Below are 16,741 nucleotides of genomic sequence, written 5' to 3'. Positions count from 1 at the left end.
GAGGGGACTGACTGGACATGTCGCAGGAGCGGAAGAGGACAGTATCATGAAGGTGAACTCTAACCGCTTGTGCTGGGTCCTGGATCAGAGTGCTTGCTGATTAGCAGGAGTGAAGGCCTGATGGTATTGGTTAGATACGACAGACCCTGAGAGATGCCGCCTATATACACAGCCTGCGCACCTTACAGTGGGGTCAGCACCTTACGTGAAGGCGGGGATAAGTCTCAATCCACCTTCGTTCTGATGACGCCATCAGAATTTCAGGCCCAGTATATTTAACATAATTTCAGTGCAGTTTCCATTTTATGATGATGGCACACTTGCTATTTTTGCTCATTACCATGCAAATATTTGATGGACATACTGAAAACCAACTGCTAACATCCATGCATTCAGTGCCTCTTTTATAAAGTTGCTGCAGTAGCCTGTTAATGTGTTTTTTACACAAATGAAACCTGAGAAAATGTTAATCTGTGGAGTCATTCCAGTTTTGCATGTTTTCTTTTGCTGAGTTATGTATTTACTGTATATAGTAGATTGAATTGGAACTTTACAGCCTGCCCTTATCTTAAGCTACAAAATTCAACTTTAAAAATACTATATGTTAGAACTGCAGACAGTTGAGTGTTTAAAAATATTTTGTACAGATCTCCAATCACTACAATTCATTTTCCTGACAATTAACTCTTCTGTTAAATTATCTGCTTTAATTCTATCTATAATAAAACATGAACTTTTAATTTAGATACAGGGTAGTAAAATTCTAAATAGAACTGATTTACATTGAAATTGTTTAGTTTAATCTAATAAGAGAAATGCAAATAAAATAATAGGTGGTTATGATTTGAAACTCTTGCGGTTATGCCATACTTTTTTGCCACTATAGGGTGCTGTAATAGTGTGGCCTTTGGATGAAGGGAATGTATATTTCTGTAGTCTTAGTATAGAATGAAGATTTTATTAAAGGTTTATTGCATACAAATTTGGAGATATCATTTAATAGTTTTACTTTAAAAATCCAATTTATTATTTCATAGCAATCAGCATTAAAGTTCTGAAGGTGAACATTCTGTAAAGGTGTTAGAAATCTTAGAATTTATAGCACACATGGAAGCCCTTTGGCCCATCTATCTGTGCCAATGCTAGTTCATCAGTTGCAGCTATCTGCTATAATTCCTTTTTCCCTGCCCCTTCACACCAGTTTGTATTCAGCCTTTTCAAAACTCAAAATCCCAATTACCTTTTTTATGATTTTCTATCTGCACTCCCACCTTTAAAGATCTATGTTATTTTATTGTGTGAGCTTTTGCTGCCACTTCTAAAAACCTTCATAATATACCTTCTTTGAATACCTGTAATTTTTTTTGTTTTTACTCCTGTCTCGCCCCCCCCCCCCCCAACGTCGCCTTCAAGCCCCCAGTTAAACATATCCGCACACCGTTATCCTAGGTATGTAGCTACTCTTGCAGTTCTCCTTTTTTTGAGGAATGCTTGTTTGTATGAATATATGAAGTGATTGATCTAGATCCACATTTTGCATTATTACATTAACTTGTTTTTTCATTTGTATGTAGGACCAGTTAGCATGGATATGGTTCATTATTGTGAGAGATTTATTGAACTAATGATAGATTTAGAGGTAAGTACTTTCTATATTGACACAGCGGATGTGTAAATAAATTCTAAATGGTCTTGGTTAACAAATAAAAACCGTCTGCTGTGTTTGCCATATTCTAACAGGCTGACATTGAATTGAGTATTTGGTTCAATTTGGAATTACAAAATGGGATCTTTATTGATAAAACTATCAAAAATATGTTTTTTTTAGTTGAAATGAAACAAGATTTGTTGTTTAATTTCCACCATATGTATTTTCTTAAAGGCATTGCTCCCAACTCGACGTTGGTTCAGCACTGTACTGGATGATTCTCATCTAGTCACTCACTGCTATCTATCTAATCTGGTCCAGAGGGAGAACGAGGGACGACTTTTCTGCCAGGTGAGACATGGCAACAACCAAATACTGTCACTTTTACTTCCAGCAGGAGATGAATATCTGCTGATGGTTTCCCATAAAGCCTTTTGAAATCCTAACAGCATGGGGATGCAGTGTATTCATGCTCCAGTCTGCTGTGCTGCAAAAAGGCAGGTTGTGGGATTGCATTGTGATGACTAAAGATTGAGATCCCACTGTGAGCTGCACTGTTGAAAGGAAATGTTAAATTAAGGCTCTTTTTGCCACTCCTCAGAGATTAGCATTAGCAGAGGCATTGCTGGCTATTCCTTTTAGCTGAAGAATGATGTGTGGAATGGTGACACCTAAAAGTAAACTATTTTCCAAAGAAAAGATCCTTCAGGGCTTTCAGCTCTATGATTTACACACTTTTTTTGTTGAATATTTTCCCACCCTTCAACTGCTGATCTATAGTTCCACTTGCACCCTCCAGGACATCGCCTCTTCTAGTACCTTGTCCAAGTGGTCATTATTTATGTATGAACTTAGACCAAGATTGTCCAACCTGTGATCCATGGATCACACGCATCCCTCGCGGCCCAGGCAACTGAGCCCTCTCTGTGCTGGTCTGGCCTGTCTGCATTTTGTGAGCCTGGAGGTTTAGAAAGAGTTCTTTCTAGTGCTGTTGCCTGATTGGGTATTTAATCCTGAATCAGAACTTCAAGAGCTGCATCTTCAAATATATATACAAATTATACACGGATTTAAACTTCACCTGCACCCTCCCCTCCCCAGGTCGATGGTGCACAGCCATGTGGCCCACAAAGACAAAAGCTTGGGCACCTCTGGCTTAGGCAGTTAGTATTTGCAGGCTCTTAGACCACATGGGGCATCACAACTGAGCTGGATCCTGTGCTCAATTAATGGCCACAGGTCCACTGTTTAGGTCGCCAGCAGCTCCATATTCCCTAAAGGTGAAGTGGTCTGCTTGTAGCTTTCCAGTATGTCCAGCTGAGAATGAATGAAATTTCTAATTAGAAAATCTAGTTTTATTAGACTGAAGGACAAAATCCCATAATTTCAGAATATAAAGTGAGTGCTTTAACTATTATTGTCCTGTGTAACTCGATCTTGCAGAAGTATTTCAAGTTAGTGACCTATTACAGAAAGCCACACTGGGAGTTTGCTTCAAAATACTATGAATGTAGACTGCTACCTGTGGTTTAGTTCAGTGATAATTCATTAGCCTGGATTTTGCTGTGGGTACGACTCTGAGAGCACGCTGTTGTACCGCCTTTGAAATATACCGCAAGTTTGCGCATGTGCTAAATCCCGAACTTGCGATCTGCCAAGGTAAGCCTTGACAGATGATCTGCACTGCCTTGGAAATCCCAATTGTTGGAGCAGAGTTTGGCTATTTGCCTACCAACTGCCCAGCTATTATGGACATTTTTCTTGCAGTTAGTGAAAGCAGGCTCAGGAGCCTGTTTTACATCTTAAAAGAAGATCGATGTTTGTATGTTGTGCATGTTTTGGTGGAGGAAACTTTATTTTGTCAGTCGGGTTTCATTTCAATTACTTGGGAAGTTGAATAAATTAAATAAAGTGAACATCTATCAGACCAATTCTGTTACTTCAACTCAAAATGAACAACATAACAAATGAGATATGTAGTTCGCTTTAATAACCTTGACATGCTGCTGCGGATCCTAATTTACAGATCATTGAGCACTTCCACAGCTTCATACTACACGCATACCCGGCTGGGCTGTTCTCTGTCTCTCCCAAGATGCAAATACAACTAGCGGCTTACACAAACACCTTCCCAAATAACCGTGCACGTGAAAGCATTTATTGATGACGGGAAGGTATAATTCGCGCTGTTTTTTTTTTCTCTGGGAATATTAAACAAATCAAATATCCCCACCTGCCAAAATAAAGGTAAACCAGATTAGATAATAAGACATAAATCTTGGAATGTGACAAACCTTTGTATAAGTTTAGTTCAATGTTTTACATAGAAACATAGAAGATAGAAGCAGGAGTAGGCCATTCGGCCCTTCGAGCCTGCTCTGCCATTCAATGAGATCATGGCTGATCATTGAAATTCAGTACCCTGTCCCTGCCTTCTCCCCATATCCCTTGATCCCTTTAGCCTTAAGAAATATATCCAACTCTTGAATATATTTAATGAACTGGCCTCCACCGCCCTCTGTGGCAGAGAATTCCACAGGTTCACCACTCTCTGGGTGAAGAAATTCCTCCTCATTTCAGTCCTAAATGTCCTACCCCTTATCCTTAGACTATGACCCCTGGTTCTGGACTCCCCGACCATCGGGAACATCCTTCCAGTATCTAGTCTGTCCAGGCCTGACAGAATTTTATAGGTTTCGATGAGATCCCCTCTCAATCTTCTAAACTCCAGTGAGTATAAGCCCAATCGACACAATCTCTCCTCATACGTCATTCCTGCCATCCCAGGTATCAGCCTGGTGAATCTTCGCTGCACTCCTTCCATGGCAAGAATGTCCTTCCTCAGATAAGGCGACCAAAACTGCACACAATACTCAAGGTGCGGTCTCACCAAGGCCCTGTACAACTGTAGCAAGACATCCTTGTTCCTGTACTCGAACCCTCTTGCTACGAAGGCCAACATACCATTTGCCTTCTTAACCGCCTGCTGCACCTGCATGCTTACCTTCAGCGACTGGTGCACAAGAACACCCAGGTCTCTCTGCACTTCCCCTTCTCCCAATCTATTGCCATTCAAATAATAATCTGCCTTCCTGCTTTTGCCACCAAAGAGGATAACCTCACATTTATCCACATTAATAGTGCATTTGCCATGTTTCTGCCCAATCACCTAACCTGTCCAAATCGTACTGGAGTTTCATGACATCCTCCTCGCAGCATACCCTCCCACCCAGCTTTGTGTCATCTGCAAATTTGGAGATATTACATCCAATTCCCTCGTCCAGATCATTAATATATATTGTGAACAGCTGGGGTCCTAGGACCGATCCTTGCGGTGCCCCACTAGTCACTGCCTGCTACTCGGAAAACGACCCATTTATTCCAACTCTTTGCTTTCTGTCCGCCAACCAGTTCTCTATCCAAGTCAATACCTTGCCCCCAATCCCATGTGCCTTAATTTTGCACGCTAATCTCTTATGTGGGACCTTATCGAAAGCCTTCTGAAAATCCAAAAACACCACATCCACTGGTTCTCCCTGATCTATTTTACCAGTTACATCCTCAAAAAATTCCAGTAGATTAGTCAAGCATGATTTACCTTTTGTAAATCCATGTTGACTTTGTCCGATCCTGTCACTGCTTTCCAAGTACTCTGCTATTACATCTTTTATAATGGACTCTAGCATTTTCCCCACTACCGATGTCAGGCTTACCGGTCTATAATTCCCCGCTTTTTCTCTGCCGCCTTTTTTGAATAGTGGGGTAACATTAGTTACCCTCCAATCCATGGGTACTGTTCCAGAGTCTATCGAGTTCTGGAAGATGACCAGCAATGCATCTACTATTTCTAGGGCCACTTCCTTAAGTACCCTGGGATGTAGATTATCAGGCCCTGGGGATTTATCGGCCTTCAGTCCCATCAATTTTCCTAACACCATTTCCCTACAAATACTGATTTCTTTCAGTTCCACCCTTTCATCAGACCCTATGTTCCCCGGTATTTCTGGGAGGTTATTTGTGTCCTCCTTTGTGAAGACAGAACCAAAATATGTATTTAGTTGGTCTGCCATTTCTTTGTTCCCCATTATAATTTCCCCTGATTCTGACTGCAAGGGACCTACGCTTGACTTCACCAATCTTTTTCTCTTCACATATCTATAAAAGCTTTTACAGTCAGTTTTTATGTTCCCTGCTAGCTTACTCTCATATTCTATTTTCCCTTTCTTAATTAATCCCTTTGTCCTCCTTTGTTGAATCCTGAACTGCTCCCAATCCTCAGGATTATTGCTTTTTCTGGCCAATTTGTATGTCCTTTCCTTGGATCTTATGCTATCCCTAATTTCCCTTGTTAGCCACGGTTGGGTCACCTTTTTTGTTTTATTTTTGTGCCAAACTGGGATGAAAAACTTCTGTAGTTCATCCATTCGGTCTTTGAATGTTTGCCATTGCCTATGCACCGTCAACCCATTGAGTGCCATTCCCCAATCAATCCTACCCAACTCGCTCCTCGGACCATCGTAGTTTCCTTTATTTAAATTGAGGACCCTTGTCTCTGAGTCAACTACTTCATTCTCCATCTTAATGAAGAATTCGATCATATTATGATCGCCATGACCCAAGGGGCCTCGTACAACAAGATTGCTAATTAATCCTTTCTCGTTACATAATACCCAGTCTAAGATGGCCTGATCTCTGGTTGGTTCCTCGACATATTGGTCCAGGAAACCATCCCGTAAACACTCCAGGAATTCCTCCTCCACAGTATTGTTATCAATTTGGTTAGCCCAATCTATATGAAGATTAAAGTCACTCATGATGACTGCTGTGCCCTTATTGCACGCTGCTTTAATTTCCCTTTTAATGCCATCCCCAACCTCCGCCTTACTGTTTGGAGGTCTATATACCACTCCCACTAATGTTTTTTTCCCCTTAGTATTTCTCAATTCTACCCATACGGATTCCACATCATCAGAGCTAATATCCTTCATTACAATTGTGTTAATCCCTTCTTTAACCAGTAATGCTACCCCACCTCCCTTTCCTTTTTGCCTATCTTTCCTGAATATCGAATACCCCTGGATGTTGAGTTCCCAGTCTTGGCCATCCTTGAGCCACGTTTCCGTAATCCCAAACAAATCATATTCGTTTACCTCTATTTGCGCAGCCAATTCATCCACCTTATTACAAATGCTCCTCGCATTAAGACACAAAGCATTCAGGCTTTTTTTTAACGCTCTTAGACCTATTAGAATTATTATTTACTGTGGCCATGTTTGATTTAAACCGTTGATTTCTCTGACTGCCACTTTTGTTTTTCTCCTTCCTATCTTTTGCTTTTATCCTTGTTTCCATTTCCTCTGTCTTCCTGCTCAGGTTCCCAACCCCCTTCCATTTTAGTTTAAACCCTCCCCCACAGCACTAGCAAACAATCCCCTAGGACATCGGTTCCAGCCCTGCCCAGGTGCAGACCGCCCGGTTTGAACTGGTCCCACCTCCCCCAGAACCGGCTCCAATGTCCCAGGAACTTGAATCCCTCCCCCTGGCACCATTCCTCTAGCCACGTATTCATCTGATGTATCCTTCTATTTCTACTCTGACTAGCACGTGGCACTGGTAGCAATCCTGAGATTACTACCTTTGAGGTCCTGTTTTTTAATTTGCCTCCTAACTCCCTATATTCTGCTTTTAGGACCTCATCCCGCTTTTTACCTACATCGTTGGTGCCTATATGCACCACGACAACTGGCTGTTCACCCTCCCCTTCCAAGATGTTCTGCAGCCGCTCGGAGACATCCTTGACCCTTGCACCAGGGAGGCAACACACCATCCTGGAGTCTCGTTTGCGGCCGCAGAAACGCCTATCTATTCCCCTTACAATTGAATCCCCTATTACTATAGCTCTACCACTCCTTTTCCTCCCATTCTGTGCAGCAGAGCCACCCCTGGTGCCAGGAAGTTGGCTGCTGCCTTCCTCTGATAAGCCATCCCCCCCCCCCAACAGTACTCAGAGTGGTGTATCTGTTGGAGAGGGGGATGGCCACAGGGGACCCCTGCACTACCTGCCTGCGCCTAGTACTCTGCCTGTTGGTCACCCGTTCCCTTTCTCCCTGTCCAACCTCTGCCTGTGGTGTGTCCAACTCCCTAAACGTGCTATTCACGATGTCCCGAGCATCGTGAACGCTCCAGTATGCATCCGATCGCAGCTCCAGCGCCACAATGTGGTCTGTCAGTAGCTGCAGCTGGGTGCACTTCCTGCACACGTAGTTGTCAGGGACACAGGAAGTGTCCCTGAGGTCCCACATATCACAGGAGGAGCAGATCACGGGGCTGGTCTGTCCTGCCATGATTTACCCTTTAATTAATTGAATTTAAATTAAATCAAATTAATCCCACTAATTACACTACAGTTAAATAGTTTTACCAACAGAGGGAGCAAGGCGCCTCTTCATAATTGACTTACCAGTGAGGAACAAAAATCTCTGGTTAACATAATTTTACCTGAAGAACTTCCGCACATGGTGATCCGCTTCAACATTGCAGACTTTGTTTTGTTCGAGTTATTTCTCATAATCTCTCATTCGCTGCCAGTGGTCTGTTCAAAAGTTTGACTGTCACCAAATACAGGAAACTTTAGATTAACCGGCCCCTAAATAACCGGAACGCTCTATCCACCGGCAAAATTCAGGAGTCGGTTCAGGTAACTTTTTTTACTCCATTTGTTGCTGTGCAAGGGTGTAGCTGAAGCTGTTGCTAAGCTACAGAGACGCTTGCAACTTCTGCCGATTGTTTTGAAACTGTAAGCAACAGGGTTTGTTGCTTTATACGGAGCTTTGAGCTCCGTATCTTTTACGATAGCGTTCGGTTAGCTGGAATTGTTGATGAACCGGCACCACGTCGGTCCCATCTGTGCCGGATACCAGAAAGTTTCCTGTAGCTTACTGTCAGAAGATGTGAAGAACAAGATAATCACAGAAATTCGAAGCAGCTAATTATTTCTGATTTTTTTCATATAAATGTTAGCCTAATTATAAGCATACTCGACAATATTTCTAAGTAGTTCATAGCCTATCTAATAGAGGGAGGTGCTGATTGGCGGGTAGCTGTTGAGTATTTCTTTACCTCCATAGTCTGGTAAATAGAGGCATGGCAGTGCAGCTCATTCCCATGATTTGCACATCCTGTGCCATGTGGGATATCCTGGACGCTTCTTGCGGTCTGGACGACCACGTGTGCAGGAAGTGCTGCCAACTGCAGCAACTCGAGCTCCGGGTTTCTGAGCTTGAACGGCAGCTGGAATCACTACAGTGCATCGGCGAGGCTGAGAAATACTTGGAAAGCACGTTTCTAGAAGTGGTCACCCCGCAGCCTCAGAATGTGCAGGCAGAGAGAGAATGGGTGACCACCAGACAGAGAAGGAGGACCAGGCAGGTTGGGCAGGAATCCCCAGCGTGCATTTTGCTTGCTAACCGGTTCACAGTTCTGGAAACTGGTGGGGGGTGATAGCTCCTCTGGGGAGAGCAACCAGAGCCAAGGCCACGGCACCACGGGTCAGCTGCACAGGGAATCGGGGGAGGGAAGAAGAGTGGAAGACCAATAGTGATAGGGGATTCATTGGTTAGGGGAACAGATAGGCGTTTCTGTGGATGCAGACGTGACTCCAGGGTGGTATGTTGCCTCCCTGGTGCCAGGGTCAAGGATGTCACTGAGCGGCTGCAGGACACTCTGAGGGGGGAGGGTGAACAGCTAGAGTTCGTTGTCCATATCAGTACCAACGACATAGGCAGAAAAAGGGATGTGGTCTTGCAGGCAGACTATAGGGAGCTAGGAAAGAGATTGAAAAGCAGGACCTCAAAGGTATTAATCTCCGGATTGCTCCTGGTGCCACGTGCTAGTAAGGAGGATAGAACAGATGAATGCGTGGCTGGAGGGATGGTGCAGGAGGGAGGGCTTTAGATTCCTGAGACATTGGGACCATTTCTGGGGAAGGTGGGATCTGTACAAGCCGGATGGGTTAGACCTCAACAGAACCAGGACCAATATTCTCGCGGGGAGATTTGCTAGTGCTGTTGGGAAGGATTTTAAACTAGCTTGGCAGGGGGATGGGCACTAGCATGCAGGAGTGGAGGGGAGGAATGGGGTGCATGGAAGAGAGTGTGTTGGATGGTACTGGAGGGGAACTAGTGCTGGAGGCAGAAGTAGTACCATATTAGATAGGAGCAGATTAAGAAAGACTACGAAAAATTCAAAAATGGGTTTAGAATGCATGTACGTAAACGCACAAAGTGTGGTGAATAAGGTTGGTGAGCTACAAGCACAATTAGCTGCGTGGCAATATGATGTTGTGGCAATAATGGAAATGTGGCTTAAAAATGGTGAGGACTGGGCACTTAATATTCAAGGGTACAAGGTGTTCAGAAAAGATAGGGAAGGAAACTGGGGTGGCAGTACTGATTAAGGAAGACGTAGTGTTGGAAAGGGAGGATGTTCTTGAGGGGACAAGGACAGAATCCATTTGGTTAGCGTTAAGCAACAAGGGTATGATCATGCTATTGGGGGTATTCTACAGGCCTCCAAATAGTGAGAGGGAGGTAGAGGAGCAAATCTGCAGGGAAATCGCAGAGATATGCAAGAGCTATAGAGTGGTGATATTGGGGGACTTTAATTACCCAAATATCGATTGGGATATTTGGTAAAGGAAAAGGGGGGGGGGAATTTCTGAAATGTGTTCAGGAGAATTTCCTTGACCAGTATGTCCTTGGCCCAACTAGAAAGGAGGCTTTGCTGGATCTGGTGCTGGGGAATGAGGTGGGCCAGGTCGACCAAGTGTCTGTGGGAGAACACTTTGGTACGAGTGATCATCGTATTATAAGATTTAGATTAGCAATGGAGAGGAGCAAGGAACAATCTAGAATGGAACTTCTAAACTGGAATAGGGCTAACTGGAATGGGATGTGAAAGGATCTAACCAGGGTAAAATGGAACCAAAGACTGACAGCAAAAACTGTAACGGAACAATGGGTGATCTTTAAGGAGGAGATATTCCAAGTACAGGCCAGGTACATTCCAACAAGAGGGAAGGGTAAGGGAACCAATGCAAGGGCTCCTTGGATGACGAGGGAGATTGAGAAGATGATGAAACAAAAAAAGAGGGTGTGTGATGCATGTCAGGTGAATTCTTCAAGGGAGAACCAGACCAAATACAATAAGATGAGAGGGGAAGTGAAGATGAAAATAAGATGAGAGGGGAAGTGCGAATATGAGAGTAGAATGGCGGTTAACATAAAAGGGAACCCAAAAATCTTCTACCGGCATGTAAACAGTAAGTGGGTAGTAAGAGGCGGGGTGGGGCCTATTGGGGACAAAGAAGGTGATATATGCTTAGAGACGCAGGGCAAGGCTAGAATACTCAATGAGTACTTTGTAGTGGTGTTTACTAAGGAGGTGGATGCTGACAAAATATCGGTAGAAGTGGAAAAGGTAGAAGCAATGGAAGGGGTGAAAATTGATAGACAGGATGTGCTAGAAAGACTGGGTATGCTTAGAGTGGATAACTCGCCTGGTCCAGATGGCTTGCATCCCAGGTTGCGAAGGGAATTTGGGGAGGAGATAGCGGAAGGGCTTGCTATAATTTTCCAATCTTCCCTAGATGCGGGGGAGGTGCTTAAGGATTGGAAAGTGGCAAATGTGACACCATCGTTCAAGAAAGGGTGTAAGGACAATCCTAGTAACTACAGGCCGGTCAGTTTAACATCAGTGGTGGGTAAAGTTTTAGAAACAATAATCAAGGAAAAAATTAACGGGCCCTTGGAAAGGTTTAACCTAACTAAGGAGAGCCAACATGGATTTGTGAAAGGCAGATCGCGTTTGACTAATCTAATTGAATTTTTTGATGAAGTAACAGGGAGGATTGATGAAGGGAATGCAATGGATGTTGTCTACATGGATTTTAGGAAGACGTTTGACAAAGTACCACATAGAAGGCTGGTTAACAAAATTGAGGCTCGTGGAATAGGTGGGTCAGTGGCATCTTGGATAAGGAATTGGCTTAAGGATAGAAAACAGCTTTTCAGACTGGGGGATGGTAGACAGTGGTGTTCCCCAAGAGTCAGTGCTGGGGCCACTGCTTTTTTTGGTATATATAAATGACCTGGCTATTGGAATACAGAGTAGAATTTCTAAATTTGCCAATGACACCAAACTTGGGGGTGTGGCAAACAGTGAGGAAGATACCAATCGACTGCAAAAGGACATAGAACGGCTATCAGAATGGGCAGACAAGTGGCAGATGGAATTTAATACAGAGAAGCTTGAGGTGATGCATTTTGGCAGAAGTAACGGGGAGAGGCAATATACACTTAATGGCACAATTTTCAAGAGTGTGCATGGACAGAGGGACCTGGGAGTTAATGTGCATAGGTCCCTGAAGGTGGTGGGTCATATTGAGAGAGTGGTTAGCAAAGCATATGGGATCTTGGGCTTCATAAATCGAGATATTGAGTACAAAAGTAGAGAAGTTATGCTGAACCTTTATAAAGTGCTGGTCAGGCCACAACTGGTATTGTGTCCAGTTCTGGTCACCACACTTTAGGAAGGATATGAAGGCACTTGAGAGGGTGTGGAGGAGATTTACCAGAATGGTTCCTGGGATGGGGGATCTTGGCTGCAAGGACAGGTTGGTGAAGCTGGATTTGTTTTCATTAGAGCAAAGGAGGTTGAGGGGTGATTTGATAGAGGTGTACAAGATTATGATGGGTTTGGCTAGGCTAGATGGGGAAAGGCTGTTCCCACTAGTTGATGGTATAAGGACTAGGGGACCCAGATTTAAGGTTTTGGGTAAGAGATACAGGGGGGATGTGAGGAAAAACATTTTTACGCAGCGAGTGGTGAGGACCTGGAAATCACTGCTGACAGAAGTGGTGGAAACAGACGCACTCAATGTTTTCAAGGGAAGACTGGATAGGCACTTGAGGGAAATAAACTTGCAGGGCTACGGGGATAGAGCGGGGGAAAGGGACTGACTGGATTGCACTACAGAGAGCCGGCACGAACTCGGTGGGCTGAATGGCCTCCTGTGGCATTATGACTGATCATTTAGGGCTGTGCACTTAAAATCACACAACAGACTATTCAAAAGTCAACTCGCACAGATTTGAATGAGTTCCATTCTAGCAGGTAGTGGCTAACTGGCCTGGCAATTTTAATCGATTCGAACATCAAAACGAGTGAATCAACGTTCATGTGAGTGTAAATATGCCTTTAACAGAATGACAAGCTCAGCGCAGTTAATATAATGCATCTACAACAAGGAAAATAGATTTATCTATTACCAGTCCAGATGAGGTCTGAATAATCTATTTTAATCCTGAAAATAAACATTGAATATATGGCTGGGAATCTTTTTCTGACATTCAACAACATTACTTGTAGGAGATATAAAACATTGTTAGACCTTTACTGAGTATCAAAACAGGAGGTTGTATACATGGGGCCTAATTGTGAGTTTGGATGAAAAAAAATAAAACAAAATGTTGATATAGAAAAATGTCCAAGTACCCGTTTAATTAAAAGTTTTTAAAATGTAATTTCAATGGAAGAGACTAAGAAGTTTCTGTGGGCGTGGCTTAGTTTTGACAGCTTTTGTGGGCGTGTCTTCCCTTACGCATAGGCTGTACGCTGCGCTCCTGGCCTTCGTGATGTAATGCGCTGCGCACAACTCTGCAGCGCTGAAGCGGAAGTCTCCATTCTGGGCCTTGCACAAGGTAAGTTCGTATTATTTTCATAGGTCGATGGCGTACTCCACAGCTACGCCGCCGACCGCAATTTTTGGGCCATTAACTTCACACTTCAAATGGCAGGACTGGGCAAGAAAAGTGGTAAACAAAGTTTATATGTTCAACCATAAAAATTTCTAATGTGTAGCTTTTGTGCGGATCACCTTGGGTTAACACATGCCTGGCTTGCTTTTGGCCTTTCCTCTTAGGTCTGTGGTCATGCATTAGATCCAATTGAAATTAACATCGCTGCTGAACAATTTTTCTTTGCATCTTATTGAATTTGAACCCTGTGACAGTCACTTCTAGGTTTGTTATAATATTGTAAGGCCTTTGACTTATCCAGAATCTATCTGCTTATTTGTAGCTGTTAGATATGTTGAAGTTCTACACTGGTTTTGAAATTAATGATCAGACTGGAAATGCTCTGACTGAGAATGAGATGACTACAATCCATTATGACCACATCACCTCTCTCCAGGTAAGGAACAGCGAAATCTGGTTTTGACATTAAACTGAAACTTAAGTAACATTTAAAAAATTTGAATGGGTTCTCTCTTGTAAATTTTCTTTCCTGTTCTCTTCCCCCTGCCCCACATACAGAATCATATAGAATTATATAACATAGAAGGAGGCCATTTAGCCCATCGTGCCTTTGAAAAAGCTATCCAATTAGTCCAACTCCCCTGCTCTTTCCCAATAGCCCCGCAAATGTTTCCTTTTCAAGTATATATCCAATTCCCTTTTGAAAGTTACTATTGAATCTGCTTCCACCACTCTTTTAGGCAGTGCATTCCAGATCATAACAACTCCTCATCTCCCCTCTGGTTATTTTATACAAAAATATTGAAGTGGTGCTTATATATAATATAAAAGGAACACTCAGAAATGACATGAACCTTTTTATAAGGCCTTTTGTGACATTGAACATTACCTGTCAGGGGAAGAGATGGGTCCCTCTATATTATCTTTTGTCTGTACCATTCTTGGCACTGACTGGGAAGGAATGAGAGCGTGATCAGGGTGGCTCGCTCTCTGTATGTCCCTTTGTAAGGAGGCACTAAGCATGATCAAGATCGGGAAAGTCACCACATTAGGAATTGTGTGTGAATGCGTGTTCTACTATAGTAACTTCTGATGTTCAAACTTACTTATTTTGCCCTACATAAAGAAATAATCTGTGGAGGTCAATTTTTAGCAGGTAAGATTACTAATAGGATTTATTTTTTTGTTAACTTATATTTTACAAATTATTGCTTTTAACTTGTCTACCGCAACCCAAAATAGGAGTGTAAAGAACACTGCTTCATCTTCAGCATTTCAGAAGTTAGTTAACACAGGGACGCGGTGATTTCACATTCCCACCCACTACAACCTAATCCCTGTTTCAGAATAGAATAACAAAGTACTAGACTTGTGCCAGATGAGTTATAAAATTGAATCCAAATTTTGTTTTGAACTGTTGGAATGAGGATAACAATAAATTAAAAATTACATTTTTCACAAAGGGGGAAATTTTAACCCCCCTTGGATGGAAGGGTTGGTGGGAAGGTTTAAAAAGAAATCTTGTTTATTTCCAGCATCAGATCTCTGGTCACTTTAAAGACAACACCTGATTTCTGATCAGCCCTCATGGAGGACAAGACACACCCAGTAGTTTCTCCTGAAATGTGTAATTAGATCCTGCCTGCCTAAGTAATCAATTAGTTTGCAAAGTGTAATTCGAGCCATTTCTGACTGCCTTTGTTCCAGACAGAACAGAGCTCACAAAGGACGGGGCTCAATCTCACAGGTTAAGACCATGTCCCACCCCCCCAAACAAGTTCCTGCACACACCCCTCCACCCCCCCACCAAGTTATTAACCTTCCTCACACCCCCAAGTTTCTGACCTTTTCCCTCCCCAACAAGTTCCTGACCTCCCCATCCAAGTTCCTGATCGATCGATCTCTTTCTCTCTCTCTCTCTCTTTCCCCCCCATTCCGATTCCTTCCAGTCTTTCTCTCTCTCTCTCTCTCTCTCTGCCCCTCCCCCCCACTCCGATCCCCTCTTTCTCTCTACCACCTCCGATCCTCTCTCTCTCTCTCTCTCTCTCTCTCTCTCTCTCTCTCTCTCTCTCTCTCTCTCTCTCTCCCTACCCCCTCCAATCCCCTCTCTTCTCTCTCTCCATACCCCTTCTTCCCCCCCCCCCCCCTTCGATCTTCTCTTCTCTCCCTCCTTTCCCCCCCCCCCCGCCCCCCCCCCCCCCCACGGATCCAGTGACCTTCTCCCACAGAGCTGAGGAGAGTGTGGCCCACGGCGCAGGCTGCAACTGTTCAGTAATGCGCATGCGCAGCCTCAATAACCAGTGCGCATGCACAGAAGGGGATCGGATGCGCATGCACGGCTCCAGGATACCGCGCGCATGTGCAGAAGGCTGCAAAAATGTTCGTGCAGATAATTGCAGCGTAAAAAAAATTAAAATCTCAAATTCCCCTCTAACCTGCTCACTTCTAGTTTTAAAGGAGGTGGGTCAGAGGGCGGCTGACCAATCCGCTCTTGGGAGGCAGGTCGGTCACTGAAATCTTTTTAAGGAGGCTGCGTGCCTCCACTTTAACAGCATTTTTATTTTTAACTCTGGAGGCTGGGATTCCAAAAGGCAGCCAGCCTGGGCGGGAAACCTGTTGAAAAATGTAAAAGACGTCCTGTGGTTAATTTCTGCAGGACGTCCAGGAAACCCATACTTCCGTGTTTCCCATCCGAAAATCCCCATCTCACCCGCTCTCTTCCCGGCCTCGAGTAAATATGGGGGGGGGGGTGCTGTTTCTGTAACTAGTTCTAATGGCCCAGTAATTCGGGTCCAAATGCGTGAGTACGGTCTGGGTACTCACGCATCTGGCCGGATGAAATGCCGGCGTTCAGGAAACACCGTGCATGCGGGGAACGCCGGCATTTCCAGTCCTCTGAACGAAGGGGTTCAGAGGCACAGCGCGTGCGCAGTGAACTTCGTCAATTTCATTCATGGATTCAGTGAGGGTAAGTCCTTACAAGTTACACTTGAAAAAAGCATGTGTAAAGTTGCTCCAAGGCTGCGGAGGAAGATATATTTTATCGTGGAGCTTCTGAAAGGCAATATTTTTGTTTGGGAAAGGGAGGAAAATTATTTTAAGAAATGCTGAGGTTAGTTTTAAAGTTTAAATTTTTTTTTTTTAAACGTGTTTTCAGTACAGTAGGTAGAAGGAGCAATTGTGGCTGTGTGAATTGAATGTGAGAATGAGTGTTCTAAAATGAGTAATGTAACATTTCCAACACTTTTAAGAAAGAAACTTTTCATCAGAAATAAGT

General features: G+C 43.6%; 1 protein-coding gene across 2 annotated transcripts in view; it reads left to right on the top strand.

The window, feature by feature from the left end:
* Nucleotides 1–16,741, top strand: part of aqr (aquarius intron-binding spliceosomal factor) — a 126,194-nt gene that overhangs the window by 21,511 nt on the left and 87,942 nt on the right. For both annotated transcript variants that reach the window (XM_086003441.1, XM_086003442.1), the window contains exons 11-13: nucleotides 1,575–1,639; nucleotides 1,883–1,999; nucleotides 13,787–13,900. In XM_086003441.1, coding sequence (XP_085859567.1) covers nucleotides 1,575–1,639; nucleotides 1,883–1,999; nucleotides 13,787–13,900 — 296 coding nt within the window. The remainder of the gene's footprint in view (nucleotides 1–1,574; nucleotides 1,640–1,882; nucleotides 2,000–13,786; nucleotides 13,901–16,741) is intronic.

The sequence above is a fragment of the Somniosus microcephalus genome, chromosome 12 (genome assembly GCF_052327205.1).
Source record: "Somniosus microcephalus isolate GS21.2 chromosome 12, FLI_Smic_1.0, whole genome shotgun sequence".
In the NCBI taxonomy this organism is placed as follows: domain Eukaryota; kingdom Metazoa; phylum Chordata; class Chondrichthyes; order Squaliformes; family Somniosidae; genus Somniosus; species Somniosus microcephalus.
The sequence above is the reverse complement of the archived record's forward strand: the minus strand, read 5'-3'. Positions and strand labels throughout refer to the sequence as shown.